The sequence below is a fragment of the Neovison vison genome, chromosome X, assembly GCF_020171115.1.
Source record: "Neovison vison isolate M4711 chromosome X, ASM_NN_V1, whole genome shotgun sequence".
Classification (NCBI taxonomy): domain Eukaryota; kingdom Metazoa; phylum Chordata; class Mammalia; order Carnivora; family Mustelidae; genus Neogale; species Neogale vison.
The window spans coordinates 1,653,890-1,669,859 of record NC_058105.1 but is presented as its reverse complement, the minus strand read 5'-3'; the positions used below and the strand labels follow the sequence as shown (position 1 = coordinate 1,669,859).

The window sequence follows — 15,970 nt, the reverse complement described above, 5'->3', positions numbered from 1 at the left end:
TGAACTAAAACGTAGGCATCCTGGAGTGACAGGAGCACACCAGCCGAGGCCGAGAACGGGGACGGAAGCGGATTTATTCCGGGGCTGCCCACCAAACCGGCGAAAAGGCTGGGGCGGGAAAGGGGATGCGCGGAGGCGGTCCCGGGGGACGGCCTAGGCGTCCACGGCGCGGCCATTGATGATGCGGATGTGGCGGATGATGTCCTGGATGGCCTCCGATGTGGTGCCCTGCCCCCCAATGTCTGGGGTGTGCATCTGCGGGGCACACACAAGCTGGCGCACATGCCAGGGGCCCACTGACACCTGAGCCCTATGCTGCAGGCGGCCCAGGGCCGCCCATGGTCTCCCATAGCTTGCGGGGGCTAAACTGCTGGCGGGAGGGCAGCAGCGGTACCAGCTCCTGCCCAGAAAGACCGACCCGCCCTGGTCCCACCCTCCTCTTGGGAGCAGCAGGAAGCGCCAGGCCACCCCCCACCCCCCAACCCCCCCACACCCCCCCACCCCCGCCTCCAGGCCCTCAAGGGGGCACAGTGGCCCAACCCCCAACGGGGGCCAGGGCTCAGGTGGAAGGCAGGGAGGGGAGAAGAGGAGCCTCACGTTTTCGTTGTCCATGGACGCCAACACAGCCTTGCGGATGGATGTGGCATAGGAATGGAGCCTAGAGAGGGAGAGCAGCTCTCAGGCCCTGCTTCCGAGGGCCTGGCCGGGTGCCGGCGGCCGGGCGTCCAGAAGCTGCTTACTTGAGGTGGTCGAGCATCATGCAACTCGCCAGCAGCGTGGCTGTGGGGTTGGCGATGTTCTTGTTGGCGATGCTCTTGCCCGTGTTCCTCGTGGCCTAGAAGTGGCAAGACAAAGGCGGGGGAAGGTCTGAATGGAGTACCAGTCATGTGAGGCCATTGGTATAACCCAGAGAGATGGAGAGCGGAGCAGTGCGGGGGCCAGGGGCTGGGGCTGGGAGTGGTTGCTAATGTGGCTGGGGTCCCCTCTCGGGGCACCAGAAGCGCTCTGGAACTAGACAGAAGCGATGGTTCCACAGCACTGTGTGTGCGCCTAATACCCCTAAATCGCTCATTTTAAGTGGTTTCATTGTTATGTAAATTTAACCTAATTTTTTAAAGAAAAGCTCTAAAAACAGAAACTAACCGATAGGTAACAAAATGTGGTCTCTCCATACGATGAAATACTATTCAGACATAAAAGGAACGAAGCTCTGAGCTGTGCTACAGTGTGGGTGAGCCTTAAAAATACCACACTGAGGTACAAAAACAAAGAAAGAAGAAACAGAGACAAAACTGAAACCCGACTCCGCCAAGCTAAAGCAGCTCATCATAAAAGCCCACATGGGGAGGGGTGCCTAGGGGGCTCAGTCGGTGAAGCCTCTGCCTCCAGTCCCGCTCATGATCTCAGGGTCCTGGGACGGAGCCCCCCATTGTGCTTAGAGGGGAACAGAAGGAGGCGGAAGCAGAGTCCGTGCTGAGTGTGGAGCACTCGCTCTCTAAAATCAATCAAACTGTCTCTAAGATCTATCCAAAACACCCAACAACCTCCATTTGTAAAAGACGGCCGTAAGAAGCAAATCCACAGTGACAGAAAGCAGGTGAGTGGTGGCCAGGGAGGGGCAACGAGCAAGTATAGGGTTTTCTTTTGGGAGGATGACAACACTTGGGAGTGAGACAGCGGTGACGGCTGCAAAACTCTGAATGACCTAAACCACGGAAGTCCTCCACCTTCAGGGACCCGATGACACGCGCTACACAGCACGGAGGGGCCGGGAGCCCTGGCCCGCCGGGGCTACTCACCGTCTCAAACACAGCATACACGTGGCCATAGTTGGCCCCGGCCACAAGGCCAGGGCCCCCAACCAGTCCTGCGCAGACATTGTTGACAATGTTTCCATAGAGATTGGGCATCACCATGACATCGAACTGCTGGGGTCGGGACACCAGCTACGGGGCAAGGACACAGATAGGAGCCTGAGCACCGGAAGCCCACAGCGCCCAAGGCAGGCAGCCGGGGAGCCCAGCAGGCTGGCTACCTGCATGGTGGTGTTGTCCACAATCATATTTTCAAAGGTGATCTGCGGATAGCGGGCTGCCACCTCCTTGCAGCACTGGAGGAAGAGCCCATCGCCCAGTTTCCTAGGGGGGGGGCATAAGACACCAGTTTGGCCATTTTCATAGTCAGCTGGAGGAATGGGGCATGCAGATGGCCACGGAAGCCGGGTCGTAGCCTGTAACCGGCCCCCGTCTGTAAGACAGGCACAATCCCCCTCCTACCCTGCCCCCAAAGTGTGCATTGTGGTAAACCCGCATCTGGGAAACAGGCAAGGGGGCACAGCCCTGAGCATCCCCTCGGTGGGCCCCAAGTCCCTGAGAGCAGGCCCAAGGAGGGTGTTCAGTTCGGCTGTTTCACGACCGCCTGCAGCACGGGTGGGAGCACAGCAGGCCTGGGGCATACATGATGTTGGCTTTGTGCACGGCTGTCACTTTCTTGCGCCCGCTTTCCTGGGCCAGTTTGAAGGCGTATTCAGCGATGCGCAGGGACTTCGCCTTGGTGATGATCTTCAGGCTCTCCACCACTCCAGCCACACTCTGGGACAGGGACAGGGAGAAGAGACCCTCGGGCACAGGTTTTTCTTTGGGTCTGGCCTTCTTTACTGTAGACCCTGGCCAGGCTCATCATGGCCCCATGACCCAAGGGGATAAGGGGACAGTCTGGATCTCACCCACCTCATGTTCTAGGCTGCTGTACTCGCCCTCTGTGTTTTCCCGGACAATGAGGATATCTATGTCCCTGTGACGGGTCACCACTCCTGGCAGGCTCTTACAGTGGATGACATTGGCATAGAGGTCCAGGCTGGTGCTGGGGACAGAGAGAAGAGGAGCCGGCCAATGCCACTGCCAGCGCGTCCCACCTGCACGGAGCCCCGACGCCGTGCCCCGGCTGCTCACCGAAGGATGTTGTTTCGGGATTTGTGAGACGGAGGCAGGTTGTGATTGGTTTCAATGTTGCCTGCAAGACAGAAAGAAGACAGGCTGGAGAGGGGACCCCAGGCTCAGCCGTGCCACCATGTTCCCCTTCTTGAGCAAGGAAAATGCGTGCGGAAGGCGGCTCCAACCCGGGGAGGTGGCTTCCCGCAGCAGAAAGGCCTCACAGAGTGGCTGAGTGGCTGAGTGTAGCTTCCACTGTAAGCCCCGTGAGGGCGGGGACGGGGGCGGCGGTGCAAGTGCGTTTGGTTCCCTGATGGCTTCCGAGGACCCGGAACGGCACCTGGCACGTAGCAGGCACTTGACAGATACTGAATGATGGACTGACTGACTGAACGAACAAATGAATGAACAAGGGCTGGCAGCTGGCCAGGAGAACTTGCCAGCCCCTGGGCAGGAAACGGCAAGATCAGGGTCTGGCTGGATGGAAAGTGACGACTCCTGCTTGCTAACGGGCAGGCCAGCCAGGCTGGCGCCAGCAATGTGACCTTGGCCAGCGTCACTGTTAGGCCTCGCGTTGAGGTGCCACATGAGCCCTGGTTCGGGGGCAGGTGTGGGCCGCCTGGACCCAGGGCAAAAAGAACAGGAACAGCGGGGGCCAGCAGTCACCAGGAAAAGGTGGTCCGTCCAAGGGTGCCAAGAAGAGCAGGCCTATCTCCGGGCCCACCGGGGCCATCGCCCCTCTGAGTCACACCCTGCCCACACTGCCTTAGCCCAGTGCCTCGGGCACCTTGCAGCTGCCACGTCTGCTCCTCCTCTTGCCTGCCAGTGCCTCGGGCTCTAGCTGGGGTCAGCTCTGCTCAGAGACAGTGGGTAATACAAAACCAAGGCAAACTCAGGAAGGGCTAGAATTCCTTCCGTGACACCCACAGCTGTGCTGGCTGGAGCCAAGGCAGCAGGCAGACGGCTAAAACTGTGACATCTCTGTGACATCTGGTTCGTGAAAAAGGTTCTGAGGGTCAAAGGTGACCCCAGCAGAGAGGGCTGCCCCAGGAGAGAAGAGGGTGGGAGGAAGCCCTTTACTGAACAGGCTCCCACACAGCCTACTGCCACCAAGATCTCAGAATCGCAGCACACACAGGACCCCAGAAGCTTCTGTTCACTCTCTAAGCACAAGGGTCCTCCCTACCCAGAAAAGGCCTGAAGTCAGAGTTGGGCGGCCCCAGGGACAAGTGCTGGTTGGAAGGGAAAGGAATCGAGTACGGTGTCCCATTCTGGGCCCCCGGACGCACCCTTCAGGGCCACACGGTTCCGCCGGATGGCCATGATGGCGTTGCGGACGTCCTCCTCATCAGCATTGGAGCTCACGTGCACCTCTTCAAAGTCCACCGGCACACACGCATGCCTGCGGCAGAACTGGGTCCGAGTGGCTGGCCCCAGGGAGCCCCCATGGAAGGGGTGCCTCTAGGGGCCTCTAGGAAGCCCAGATGGACCACTGGGTGCAGAGGCCCCCCCACTGCTGCTGCCCACCCTGACTTGGATCTGACTGACAGGAGACTGGGACCACCTGCGCCAACTAACGGGGCGGTACTTGAACTCTACAACAGTTAGCAGGACCGGCAGCACCTTTCCCCCGCCCAGGCCGGTCTGGCAGGATCCCAGGCACCGGGATGCAACGCCTGGGCTTATGACCCTCCTGCCACTGGCGCACTGGGTGCTCAGGCAAAGCCCCAACCAGCGGGCTTCTGGGCTTCCTGCCCCTCTTGGCACAGTTCTCAAACCGCGCCCCCCCCCAGGGTGGGCCTGGGGTCCAACCTCCCCTAGGGGTACAGGAAGCGGGCCGAAGGGCTGTGTACCTGAACACAGACTTGACGTGCAACATGAGCTCTGGCCCGATGCCATCCCCCGGGATCATGGTGACCGTGTGCCGTCCACCATACTTAGCCGACGGAGGCTGGAAGGAGGGGAGAGTGCAAATGGGCTCGGCAGGCCACGAGAGGCCAGCTCGGGGTACCTTACCGCAGCACCCCCCCACCCCACCCCAGACAGGGCTGCTCCTGGGGGCTCCTGGCTCAGGAGCCCAGCAGCCATCCCCACCCCTGCCTGGACTTGGGTCACTCCCAAAGCAACTAAAAGCCCCAAAACCTAATAGGCAGATGAGAAGAATACTCACAATTGTTTGTTGCTAGAGGGGGAACAGGAAGGAAGAAGACACCCGTCAGCCAAGGTTGGAGGAACAAGGCCGTGCCCAGGGAACGGGGCCTTGTCCCCGGGGACAGTGTGCAGTACAGCTCGGGTAAGGAGCAGGGGCGGGCCATCCCTGGAGACCGTGCCGCAGAGGGCAGGACGCGGGGGGCCAGGCAACAAAGGCACAGCGCACACGCATCCACATATACACAAACATACGCGCCTCTGCACACACACATGCTCACACACACATACACACACACCTACAGGCTACACGCGCCGACAGAGCTGACACACGTGCAAGCACCCGCAGACACGCGGACACGACGCTCGGGCAGGTACTTACTGAGATGCTCCTCCGGGGGGCCTCATGGGCACCGAGAACCTGGCAAAGAGAACCCAGATGCCGACGGCTGCGTCCAGCCCATCCGGCAAAGGCCAGCTGAAGTCCTGGCAGGGGAGAGGGACCATTCCCACCGTACCCAGACCGGTCCCACGTGTCATCCCCTCACGGCCACCATACACCACCATGGGGGGAGGAGCACCCAGTGCGCACCTCCACTCCCCAAGGACCAGCCAGTCAGAGCACCATGCGGGGCGGCGGCAAGTGCCACAGTCAGCGGCTGAAGAAACATTCGTCTCCCTCCCCCTTCTTTGTTGTTTGATTCTTTTTTTTTTAAAGATTTTATTTATGTATTTGACAGACAGAGATCACAAGTAAGCAGAGAGGCAGGCAGAGAGAGAGGAGGAAGCAGGCTCCCCGCTGAGCAGAAAGCCCGATGCAGGGCTCAATCCCAGGACCCTGAGATCATGACCTGAGCACAAGGCAGGGGCTTAACCCACTGAGCCCCCCAGGCTCCCCTGTTGTCTGATTCTTTTTCAGCAATTCTTCCTGCTCTGAGGTATAACTTTTATAACTAACTTGCGATTATGTAAAAATTTTTAACACAGTGAACGTGGCACAACAGAGAAGTCCATCATAACAAACCACAGGGCCATCACGACAATCATTTTATCGTTTTCTAAAATCTTTTTTCCTTATTGCAAAAGCACCATACAGTCCTAACATGGAGATCAGAAGAAAAAGATAGCCCCCAGGTCCCTGCCCACCCAGAGGCAGTCACTGCTGGCATGGCGGGGAACGGCCCTCTGGAAGCACAAGCCCGAAGCAAACGAGGCACGGAAAATCGAACCATTTTAAAAAGAGAAACAGGCACCTATCTCTTGGAAGGCTTTCATGAGTTACTGCACAAGTGCCTTGTGCCCTGCATGGGAGATGAATATCCCCCAACCCCGACTCAGAAACAACCACATTCGGCCACACCAAAGCCACGTCTGACAGCTTCAGAGTAAAAGCTGTTGGAGCCACAGGGGCCCGGCGTTGAGAAGTGATCCAGCCAGAGCCCCCACGCTGTCCCGGAGGTAAAAGCCTGTGTCTGAGGCGCCACTGCAGGTGGCTGCAGGTCCTCACACTTTCCTCCCTGCTATGCCCCACCTGGGAACACAGCCAGGTGTCCTTCAACCCAAACAGGAAGGGACAGAGCCAAGGTCCCTTTTGTCCCTTGGAGATGCCCTGCCACTTGCCTCCCGGGACGGTACAGAGTGCTCGGGCCAAGAGCAGCGTCACCGCAGCTGTTTGGCGACAAGCCACACCTTCCTCCTGGAAGTCTAGACAGAGACTGACCACCTGCTGGGGGTCTCCGTGGCTGGTGCTCAGGCAGCGCTGGTGTGCTGGTCACCTGCCCACGCCAGGGGGTGGGTGGCGGGGAGGGCTGACCACTAGGACAAAAGGCTCCAGGTTTCAGCTCATGCATGTGGCCCCTGGATCCACGGCGACAGGCCCACCCACTCGTGGCTTTCCTATTTTTCTGCCCAGCACTTGTCAGTATCTGGATTCATCTTATTTGTAGGTCCCTGGTACAACTTGTGGAAGGAGACTTCCACTGGCCCTCTTCCAGGTAGCCTTCTGTGATGCCTTAAAGGCTGAACTGTGGGTCCCCCTGGGCTCCCAAAGCCCTACCTACTCCCTCCCCCACCAACCACAAGCTCCTTAGGCTGCCCCTCGTACCTGCCTTGCTTCCTCTCCCACCCTAAACTCCTGAGAGTGGCAGCTTGTCTGTCCAGCTTCTCACTGTCATCGCGAGACCCGGCAGGATCTCTGGTCCAGAGCTTGGACATAAGAAACATTTCCCGCATTAGTGAGCACAACAGAAAATGGAGGAAGGGATGGTGGGTTTGGGGGCCAGGGAGGCCTCGGTCCAAATCCACCATCCACTATTTTTGGTAGCAAACAGCTTAAGCTTGCTAAGCTTCTTGTCCTCACGTAAAAAACCCACAGAATCGAGATACGCACTTTATGTGGCTGCTGGGAGGAGGAAGCAAACCATTTGGTCCCCAGCAAGGCACACCCACCCACACACCACCCCTGGTCCCACCAGCTCCTTACGCCAGTATTTGATCCTGGGTAGACCCCTACAGCTCCGAGGAGTAGTTCCTCCTGGGAGTCCACTGGCCCTAAGCAAGTACCTCGGCCGTGGTGGTGAGCCACCGCCTGCACTAGCTCTGTATCTGGGCACCCACCCCAACCCCTCCCTCAGAACATATCATCACCTGAGCTAAACCTCTCCACCACCCAGTCCTTGTGCGAGATGTTTCTTCAGGCTTTACTCAAAGACCCAGAGAGCTCTCAAGATAGACTTACTTCCCTACCTTGCTCTGGACAGACACAGGCACGTTCTTCCTTACAAAGGTTCTGCCTCACACCTAGGCTGCCGTGAAGCCACCCATCAAAGCCCAGTTTAAAGCAGGGTGGGATACACGCACAGGCCTACTGCTTACTCCTTAAGCAGGAGGGTAGACTGTCAGTCATCCTTTGATAGTACCACAGAAAGAAAGGAGTCCACAGTGGTATGTGTTCCTGCCAAAGGATTCACACACTCCAAACCTTAGTGAGGCTTCTTTCGTCAGCGTGTTCTGTTAGGCCAAGTGCCAATGGTGGCTGCATGTTTTCCCATAGGGACCAAAGATCTGGGATTCATCTCCAAAGCTTCCCGTACCCGGGACAACCAGTCTCCGGGCAAAGCACTGCCCAGCTACCAAATGTCCTCTGCGCCCATCCCCACCCCGACATGGACACAAGCACACACGGAAGAGGTTAGGGAGGAGACAAATGTCTTCACCGAGACCCCACGAGAGCCTAGCTGCCAGAGCCGCCGGGCCTCTGGCAAGCCCCTGATCAGCATGCTCGGAGAAATGAGAATTTCATAAAGCGTAAGCTGTCACAGTGTAGACTTCCTAAGGAGTCAGGCAGAAGCATATCAGATGCGTCTACAAGTAGTGTCAGCAAAGTCACAGGTTTCTGGAAGGTCAGGGTTGGCTAGAGCCTTTGAGACAGAGGGGAAACTGGAGCCCAGTATGGAGGGTGGCCATACTGTGGATCAGTCCGGGAAGCCAGACCTGGAGGTCATACCTCTTGACTCCTAGAGCAAGTCCCTGCTCTCTAATGCTTCGGATGGCTTCCCATCCACCCAGGGACTAAATTATCCTCGCTTAAGCGTGTAAAGAAAGAGGAATGAGACCTGAATAACCAAGATCCTGAACGGAGAACTGAGAAAGCAAGGTCCCCACAGCCTCCCACCTCACCAGTCTCAGGCAATCAAGCACTGTCCCATTCCAGAAGGCTGAAAGGAAAAGGCATCTGGGCTATAAAAACCTTTGGGGCTGGGGTGTGGTATCGGGGGTACTGGCGAACTGGTTCTCCAGCTCCACTGGGGTAAGTGACAAAGCGGTCCTCCATAGAAAAACCCGAGGACGAATGGGGGCTGGGAACCAGAGTCCTAAGGCGGCAAGAACGAGGAGGGCCGGGACACGTGACCGCCTCAGAAGGGCTCCCACAATGACACTAGGGAGGTGACTCTGGACCCGCTGCTGCCCACTCACGCCGCCGGTCCGGAGCTCCCCCCGCCCGCGCAAGATGCAGACCCCTGGGGAAGTCGGACGAGAGTCAACTTTAGCTAAGCCCTTCACTGACAGCGGAGGGAGCCAATCAACTCCGGCGCGTAGCCCACTCCCCGCCCCTCGCGGGGCCCACAGCCAATCGGGCTCCAAGACGCTCCGCAAGCCTGCTGTCTCCGGACCGGCCCAGCGAGCGCTGCGGCTGTCCCGCTGCCCACTGCCCCTTCTCACCTCCCAAGGACGGCAAAGGAGGGCAGGTCTGAGCACCGCCTTTGCAGCGCCACCGACGACCGCTGCCACCTTCAGCGCCATGACGGAAAGTGCGAGCAGCCGCACGTCCAGAAACGCAGACACCGCTCTCGCGAGAGTTAGGCAGGGTGCGAACTGCCGGAAGCGGTCACGGACCCGGCAGTGCGCACGCGCACGGCCGCGCCGGTTCCCACGCCCTTTTCCAGCGCGGAGAGAGTCGCCGCTGCCGCCGCCATCTTGATGGGGCGGCCACCTGGGCCACTGGTCTGGGGAGGGGACACGTCAGTGCCGCCAGCGACGTCACAGGCCCGCCCGGCCCGCCGGCGCCTGATTGGCTGCCACTGCTGCTTACGCGTCGCGCTTCCTTCTCTGCCCCTCATGTTCAGGGGAGTCGCTCTCTTTTTCCCTCGGCAGAGAAGAGGCAATGGCGGCGCTGGCATCATTCGGCGCCCTGGCGCTACTCCTGCTGTCCAGCCTCTCCTGCTGCTCAGGTAGCGGCCTGGCCGGAGCTCGTTTCTGGCGAGCCTCTCTCCCACGACTGGTGGTGCGTGGGGGGAAGAGGGGTGCGGGCGAAGCAGGGTTCTGGGCCTTCTTTCTCCGAGAGGCAGGTGGCCTCGGGGCGCGGCGGCCGAGGCCACCACGCGCTCCCGCACCACACACGTTTACCCAGCAGCCAGGCTGCTGGAAGAAACAGCCGAAGCTTTTCTCTGTCTACTCCCGCGAGGAAGAGCCCCAGAGTCTGCCCTGTGCGCCCGCTTCCCAGCTCCAGCAGGGAGAGTGACACCCGTCCCTGCTACCCCTCCGGAGCTTCCAGTCCCGGAGGGCGAGGAGGGGGGTCGGACAAGAGCAAAACTGTGCAGCTCGGGGCGATAGGCGTGAGAAACTAGGCTGGTGGGAGAGCAGGCACCTGACCCGTCGAGGTGGGACCGGGCCTCCCCAGGCAGGGAGCTGTAAATGAACAGGGGGAGCGGGTTGTGCCAGGCAGAGGGACCATGAGCTCCGGCAAGTTAGACAGGAGCAGAAGAAGCGGCGGGGTGGGGGGGTAGGGTGAAAGGGGTTGGGAGTAGGGGAGGGCTTGGGTGCCAGGCCGGACTGTTCACCTTTTCCCTGAGGCCCTGGGGTATTCTTAAGGAGAGCTGAACCACAGTCAGATAGTGAGCATTCTTGCGAGATTCTTTTTTTTTTTTTTTAATTTGTTTGACAGACAGCAATCACAAGCAGGCAGAGAGGCAGGCAGAGAGAGAGGAAGGGAAGCAGGCTCCCTGCTGAGCAGAGAGCCCGATGTGGGGCTCGATCCGAGGACCCTGGGATCATGACCTGAGCTGAAGGCAGAGGCTTAACCCACGGAGCCACCCAGGCGCCCCTCTTGCGAGATTCTTAACACCTGGTGGCAGGGTTGAGCTCAAACTGGAGTCTAGAAGTGTGTTTAGGAGGAGGTCCTTGCCAGAACAGCGCTAGGCTTGGGGGGCCTGGAGTGGGTCCGGGATCCCATCTATACATTCACTTTACCTGCCTTGCTCAGTTCAGAGCCCCTGGTGCCTGGAGTGTTGCATCAGCCTAACTGGGTTTCTTGCCTGCACCCTTTTCACCTGCCCTTTGGGAATTAGCCACAGTGTAGCCAGGGAGGTCTGGAAAGGACAAACCTGGCAGTAAAATCCTTTGGTGCGCCACAGGGTCCATAGGACAATGGCCAAGCTTAGTGGGACACAGATGTAGCTCCTGAGAACCAGCCCCCACTGATGTTGCCAGGTTGCTTCCTCCCGCTGCCCAGACCCAAAGCTTCTCTGTCTCAGTCTAACACATGGCTGTGCCAGGACACATTCGGAGAGCAGCTGCCAGAGAACTTTCCCACTGGTAGCATCTGCTTGACACCCTATGATTTAGGCAGTGCGCTTCCTATAACCTGTAGGAGTTAGGTCTTCAGCAGTGTGGAGGTGGCTGAGGCAGCATCCTTTCTGTCCAGGCAGCCCTGTTAAAGGGGACAAGATGTGCCGATTTCCTTCCCTTGGGCAACACTGGGTCCGGTCTTGGCCTTCTCTCAGCTGTGGCTGGAGGCAGAGACCCCTTCATCTCAAGGCCTCATGCGTTGCAAGCAGCGCTATGCTTGGTGCCTGCAGAGGGTCCCTTCTGTCAACCGTCCAGGGCAGCCTGCGGCCCCAACTCATTGCATGGCTTCCCCGTTGCAGGTCCGGGCACAGGTAGCAGTTGTGCAGTGAACTCATCCCGTTGCTGCTGCCCCTCCCCCCAATAAACACACACACACACACACACACACACGCTCTTTCTGTGTCTCTCCCTCCCTCCCTCTCCCCTGCTCTTCTTTTGCCCTCACATTTAGGTTCACCTATACAGAGCCTTTCTAGCCACCTCCCCAGCTGCCTTCACGGCCATCCCACCCTGCCTCCCCTTACCACTGCGTTTCTGACTAAGCATTGGGATCCGTCTCCCACCTCCCCACCTGACAGGTTGCAAAGGGCCCTGTATGTCAACTGACAAGGTCTGGGAAGTGGGTCTGGGTGGCCCCTTCTGCCCCCTAGCCCAGCACACACAAGTTAAGCTTTGTGTAGACCTTTCTACCTCCTCCCCACAGCAGAGGCCTGCGTGGAGCCCCAGATCACCCCTTCCTACTACACCACCTCGGATGCTGTCATTTCCACTGAGACTGTTTTCATCGTGGAGATCTCCCTGACGTGCAAGAACAGGGTCCAGGTGAGGCAGCAGGGGTTCAGCCAGGAAGTGCTGGGGCAGGAAGTAGGCAGCGAGCCTGGGGCAGCCGTTTCTCACTGGCAGTTGATGGGGTCAGACCCACCTACCCACACAGGTAGAGGGAGAGTGAGGATTCCAACGTACAGGTGTAGGAGAGAGAGGTCCGGATACAGCCAGGCCAGACCGTTTAAATCAGGTGTTACACAAACATTTTCTTAGTCTGCTCTGCCTAGGTGCGAAACCATAAGCAGACGTCTTGCTGTGCCTGGTAAGAGCGTATACCGAAGTGAGAAACAGCAGGGCTGTAGCCCCTGGGCTCCTGTGTCCCTTCTCTGGTTGTTGTCTGCCATGGTGTGGCCTTTCTGGTCCGAGTGCAACACTCCGTGGGCAGCTCATTGGATAACCCTGGACCCCAGTGCCCGCTTCTGGGCTCAGAGGCATAATGACTACACTTGAGTCAACCTGTCTCTGTCTTCAGTTAACAGGCTTGCTGTGGGTTAGGGAGGCTAGGCCACAGGGGGGATGTGCCTCCCCTGACATGGGGAGACACGCAGAGAGGCAGTGACCGCATCGATGGCTTCATGGCATGGCCCTGGTTCTCCCGTCATGCCCCCTGCAGACACACCACAGTCCCTGTGGGCAGCACAGTGGGGCTTCTGCTGGCCGCCAGGGAGTGGGGAAGGTGACTGTCTTTGTCCCCTCTCCCAGAACATGGCTCTTTATGCTGATGTCAGTGGAAAGCAGTTTCCCGTCACCCGGGGCCAGGACGTGGGACGCTATCAGGTAAGGGATGCTGCGGTTGCCGTTTGAGTGGAGGTCACCTGCTCACTAGGACTCCGAAGCCCTGGGGGTGGCCCAGTGGAGGAGCAGTGAGGTGCTTTGGCGTGGCCGGCTGGCGGGGGGCACTGTCAGCTCCAGCCAGGGCCGAACGTCCCCAACCCAGGTGTCCTGGAGCGTAGACCACAAGAGCGCCCGCGCAGGCACATACGAGGTCAGATTCTTCGATGAGGAGTCCTACAGCCTCCTGAGGAAGGTGAGGGTCGGCCTCCGGGAGGGAGGGCGCGCCCCACTTCACAGCTGCCTCTGCCCTGCAGCCCCCCTCACCGCGGCTCCAAGGCCAATAGGGACCTCGAGTTCGGGGAGCAAATCGGCCGGGTGGGCATTTCCCGTGTTCCTCTCTCGCCTGGTTCTCCTCTTCCACAACCCAGGCCAATGTTCCTGCCTGCCCAACCCCCTCCCTGCCCTACCTGGCAGGACCCGCCACCCCAGCCTCCCCTTTGCAGGCTCAGAGAAATAATGAGGATATTTCCGTCATCCCGCCCCTGTTCACAGTCAGCGTGGACCACCGGGTGAGTGCGCTGAAGACCCCGCCCGGGCTCAGCCAGCCTCGCCCTTTTTGAGGGATGGGATTAAGCCATAGTTGGCCAGTGCCTTGCACCCTGGAGGGAGAGTGACTAGGGCTGGCTGGCTTCCCACCGGCTCTCCCCCGACCTAATTTTGGTCTCCTTTCTTGCAGGGCACCTGGAATGGGCCCTGGGTCTCTACCGAGGTGTTGGCTGCTGCCATCGGCCTGGTGATCTACTACCTGGCCTTCAGTGCCAAGAGTCACATCCAGGCCTGAAGGCAGCACCCCGGGGCTGTGGCTACTTTCAATAAACAGCTGTTGGCTCTGACCGGCATTCAGGACGTGGGCTTCTGACTCGCACTGTCCTGCCTCTGCGCACGGGCAGAGCCGGGTGGCCGGCGCCCATACCCACCAGACAGTGTAGGGTTAGTGTTTGCTCCACGCTCTGCCATCGCAGATTCTCCTTCCTTGGCCCCCAGTTCAGCCTTCCCTGCCTGCTGCCCCCCGCCCGGCCGTGTCTGCCTTCTGTCCTCCCAGCTGTATGATCTTCTCCGGGTGGCTGTCCTGTCAGCAGACAGATGACTGCCCCAGGCACAGACATGGGCAAGATGACATCCCCCCCCCACCTCTGAGGAGCCAGCTGCCACCCTTTTCCAATTCCGGCCTCGCACCTGCTCTGTCGCCTTACCCTGAGCACCAAGAGGGTGGCTAGTGACCTGGCCCTGCCTTGGGGACCTCCTCCAGACTGGGGAACACCAGCCTCTCCCTGTGCCTTGTCCCTCACTCCTGTGGACGTGGGTTGGGGGGGGGATGTAAAGACTGGTGAGCCCGGGGAGGCCCTCAGAAGAGCTGGCTCCTGACTGCCAAGGGCGGGGCTCCAGCCAGAGACTTGCGGTCAGTCCCCTGAGGATCAGACCAGGCTGGGATATTAGTGGGTGGGCTTTCTGGGTTTCAGAGAAAGACCCATGGTGGGAGTTCAAGGGCTGCCTGCTGCTACCCCTCACTACCAAGAAGTGAAGGGCGATGGGTCCCCACGTCCTGCCAGCGGTCTGCAGGGCAGGCAGGGTGGACAGTGGCAGCCGTTGGCCGAGTGGCTCTTGGTTCTGTTCAACATGAAGTCATTGTTCCAGGGCAGCAGCAGCTGAGGGTTGCTGGCCTTCCTGGTACCACCTCTCCCGGTGTTGGCTTCTGCAGGGCAAGGGACACCAGTTAATGGGCCAGTCTTGGCCCACATCCAAAGAGCACTGGGCCTCCAGCACTCCCCTCTCTCCCAGGCAAGGTTGGAGTGCCCCTAGTGCCCACAAAGTGAGCTCCGGCCCCCAGAGACTAGAGAGGGTCACCCAGAGACAGTTGGCCTCGGTCTCCAACTGATCTCCAGCCAGTTTCCTACAGTAGGGACTGAGTCCTTGGATCCCCATCTGTCCCCACAGGGCTCGATTGGGGCCCAGGTGTCCTCTCCAGAGGAAGAGATGTGCCCAGTGCTGGACTCCAGGGTCCCCGGAGGGCGGAGGCAGCCGATGGCTCCAGGACGAGCCCCAGCCCCTTGAGCTCCCATGTGCCCCTCACCACCAAGCGCTTTCCTGCCTTCCCGCTTGCTGGTGTTCCAGGGCTGCCTTGCAATGTGCTGGGCCTTCCCTCCCGGCTGCTCAGAAGAACAGTTCACAGATGGGGCCAGCTCTCAGGGCGCAGCCTTCCCTGCAGAGCAGCTGGCTTCTGGAACACTCGCTCTTATTTTTCGCTCATGCCCATCACTGTAAATTAGGGAGATCAGCAACAGGGCTATGCTGATGTTTCCCGGTAGAATCTTCACACCTCCTCGCTCGCTCCAGTGGCGTGTCAGGAGACGGCTCCTCCGCTGCTGTACTGCCCACCCCAGGGGGCGCCACACGCGCACACACCCCAGGGCCCCACCCAGCACTTAGCGTGCTTCCTGGCACTTAGCAGATGCCCCACGGTTTGCAGCCAAATGTCTGAGGTTCCATGCAGTGCAGCAAACCACAGGGCATCTGCTAAGTGGTGGAGGAGGGCAGAACCTGCTTCTCAAGGGTTCCACTGGACCAGCGTTGTCCTCCACGTGGCAGAGACCTGGTTGAGCACTGATGGCAGGGCCTGCTCTGTGACCTCCCTCTTGTGAAACGGTCCCGGTTACGGTCCACGCCTCCTCTCAGAGACAAGATGGACTTGAGAAGACCCGGCTTCTCCGCAGTGATCGAGAAAGCACAGACGCAGAGCTTTGAACTGACCCGAGCCCTCCCACCCCACCACAACCGGCATCTTTTCTCCAGCCTGATGAGAATGAACACAGAGAGGCCAAGAGTCACCTCAGAAAGGCAGCTTTGCTTTATTCTCTCAATGCCGATGCGGGGTGGGGGAGGGCGGCCTGTTTGCCTCAGGGGCCCTGGGCCGGGACTGGTCCACACTTGGCAGCGGGGTACAGAGCGGGTCCCCAGTCAGCCCAGCCGGCAGGGCCCGGCGCTCGGGTCCAGGCCTCTCCCGCAGCTCACCATGGGTCTTGTCACCAAAACCTTCCCCCGCTGCTTATGCCTTAGCTCTCCCTCAGTCATCGGGGAAGTAAGTGGCCCCCAGGGCGGGCCACACAAGC

General features: G+C 59.5%; 2 protein-coding genes across 3 annotated transcripts; one reads left to right on the top strand and one right to left on the bottom strand.

Moving 5' to 3' along the window:
• Positions 1-54: 54 nt before the first annotated feature.
• On the bottom strand, positions 55-9,439 carry IDH3G (isocitrate dehydrogenase (NAD(+)) 3 non-catalytic subunit gamma). The gene is made up of 13 exons (XM_044235951.1): positions 9,300-9,439; positions 5,461-5,499; positions 5,101-5,112; positions 4,784-4,881; positions 4,220-4,332; positions 2,952-3,012; positions 2,730-2,862; positions 2,458-2,591; positions 2,036-2,138; positions 1,800-1,946; positions 741-835; positions 598-658; positions 55-255 (listed from the first exon to the last, which is right to left on the bottom strand). The coding sequence occupies exons 1-13, from the start codon at positions 9,378-9,380 to the stop codon at positions 154-156; spliced, it is 1,179 nt and encodes a 392-aa protein (XP_044091886.1). The 5' UTR covers positions 9,381-9,439; the 3' UTR covers positions 55-153.
• Positions 9,440-9,675: 236 nt separating this feature from the next.
• On the top strand, positions 9,676-13,702 carry SSR4 (signal sequence receptor subunit 4). 2 transcript variants are annotated; one of them, XM_044235953.1, is made up of 6 exons: positions 9,676-9,808; positions 11,911-12,026; positions 12,732-12,806; positions 12,967-13,056; positions 13,307-13,372; positions 13,540-13,702. In XM_044235953.1, the coding sequence occupies exons 1-6, from the start codon at positions 9,742-9,744 to the stop codon at positions 13,642-13,644; spliced, it is 519 nt and encodes a 172-aa protein (XP_044091888.1). In that variant the 5' UTR covers positions 9,676-9,741; the 3' UTR covers positions 13,645-13,702. The 2 variants fall into 2 exon arrangements, with proteins under 2 accessions (XP_044091888.1, XP_044091887.1); XM_044235952.1 differs by having other exon boundaries at positions 9,678-9,808; positions 11,908-12,026.
• The last annotated feature ends 2,268 nt before the right edge of the window (positions 13,703-15,970 follow it).

Bases quoted from the DNA above. Each gene is read 5' to 3' on its own strand.
- IDH3G (XM_044235951.1), bottom strand. From the start codon at position 9,380: ATGGCGCTGAAGGTGGCAGCGGTCGTCGGTGGCGCTGCAAAGGCGGTG. The intron at 2,863-2,951 runs GTGAGCAGCCGG...CTCTGTCCCCAG, and splicing joins TCCCGAAACAACATCCTTCG to CACCAGCCTGGACCTCTATG. The intron at 836-1,799 runs GTGAGTAGCCCC...TGCCACTTCTAG, and splicing joins TGTATGCTGTGTTTGAGACG to GCCACGAGGAACACGGGCAA.
- SSR4 (XM_044235952.1), top strand. From the start codon at position 9,742: ATGGCGGCGCTGGCATCATTCGGCGCCCTGGCGCTACTCCTGCTGTCC. The intron at 12,807-12,966 runs GTAAGGGATGCT...TCCCCAACCCAG, and splicing joins AGGACGTGGGACGCTATCAG to GTGTCCTGGAGCGTAGACCA. The intron at 13,373-13,539 runs GTGAGTGCGCTG...CCTTTCTTGCAG, and splicing joins CAGTCAGCGTGGACCACCGG to GGCACCTGGAATGGGCCCTG.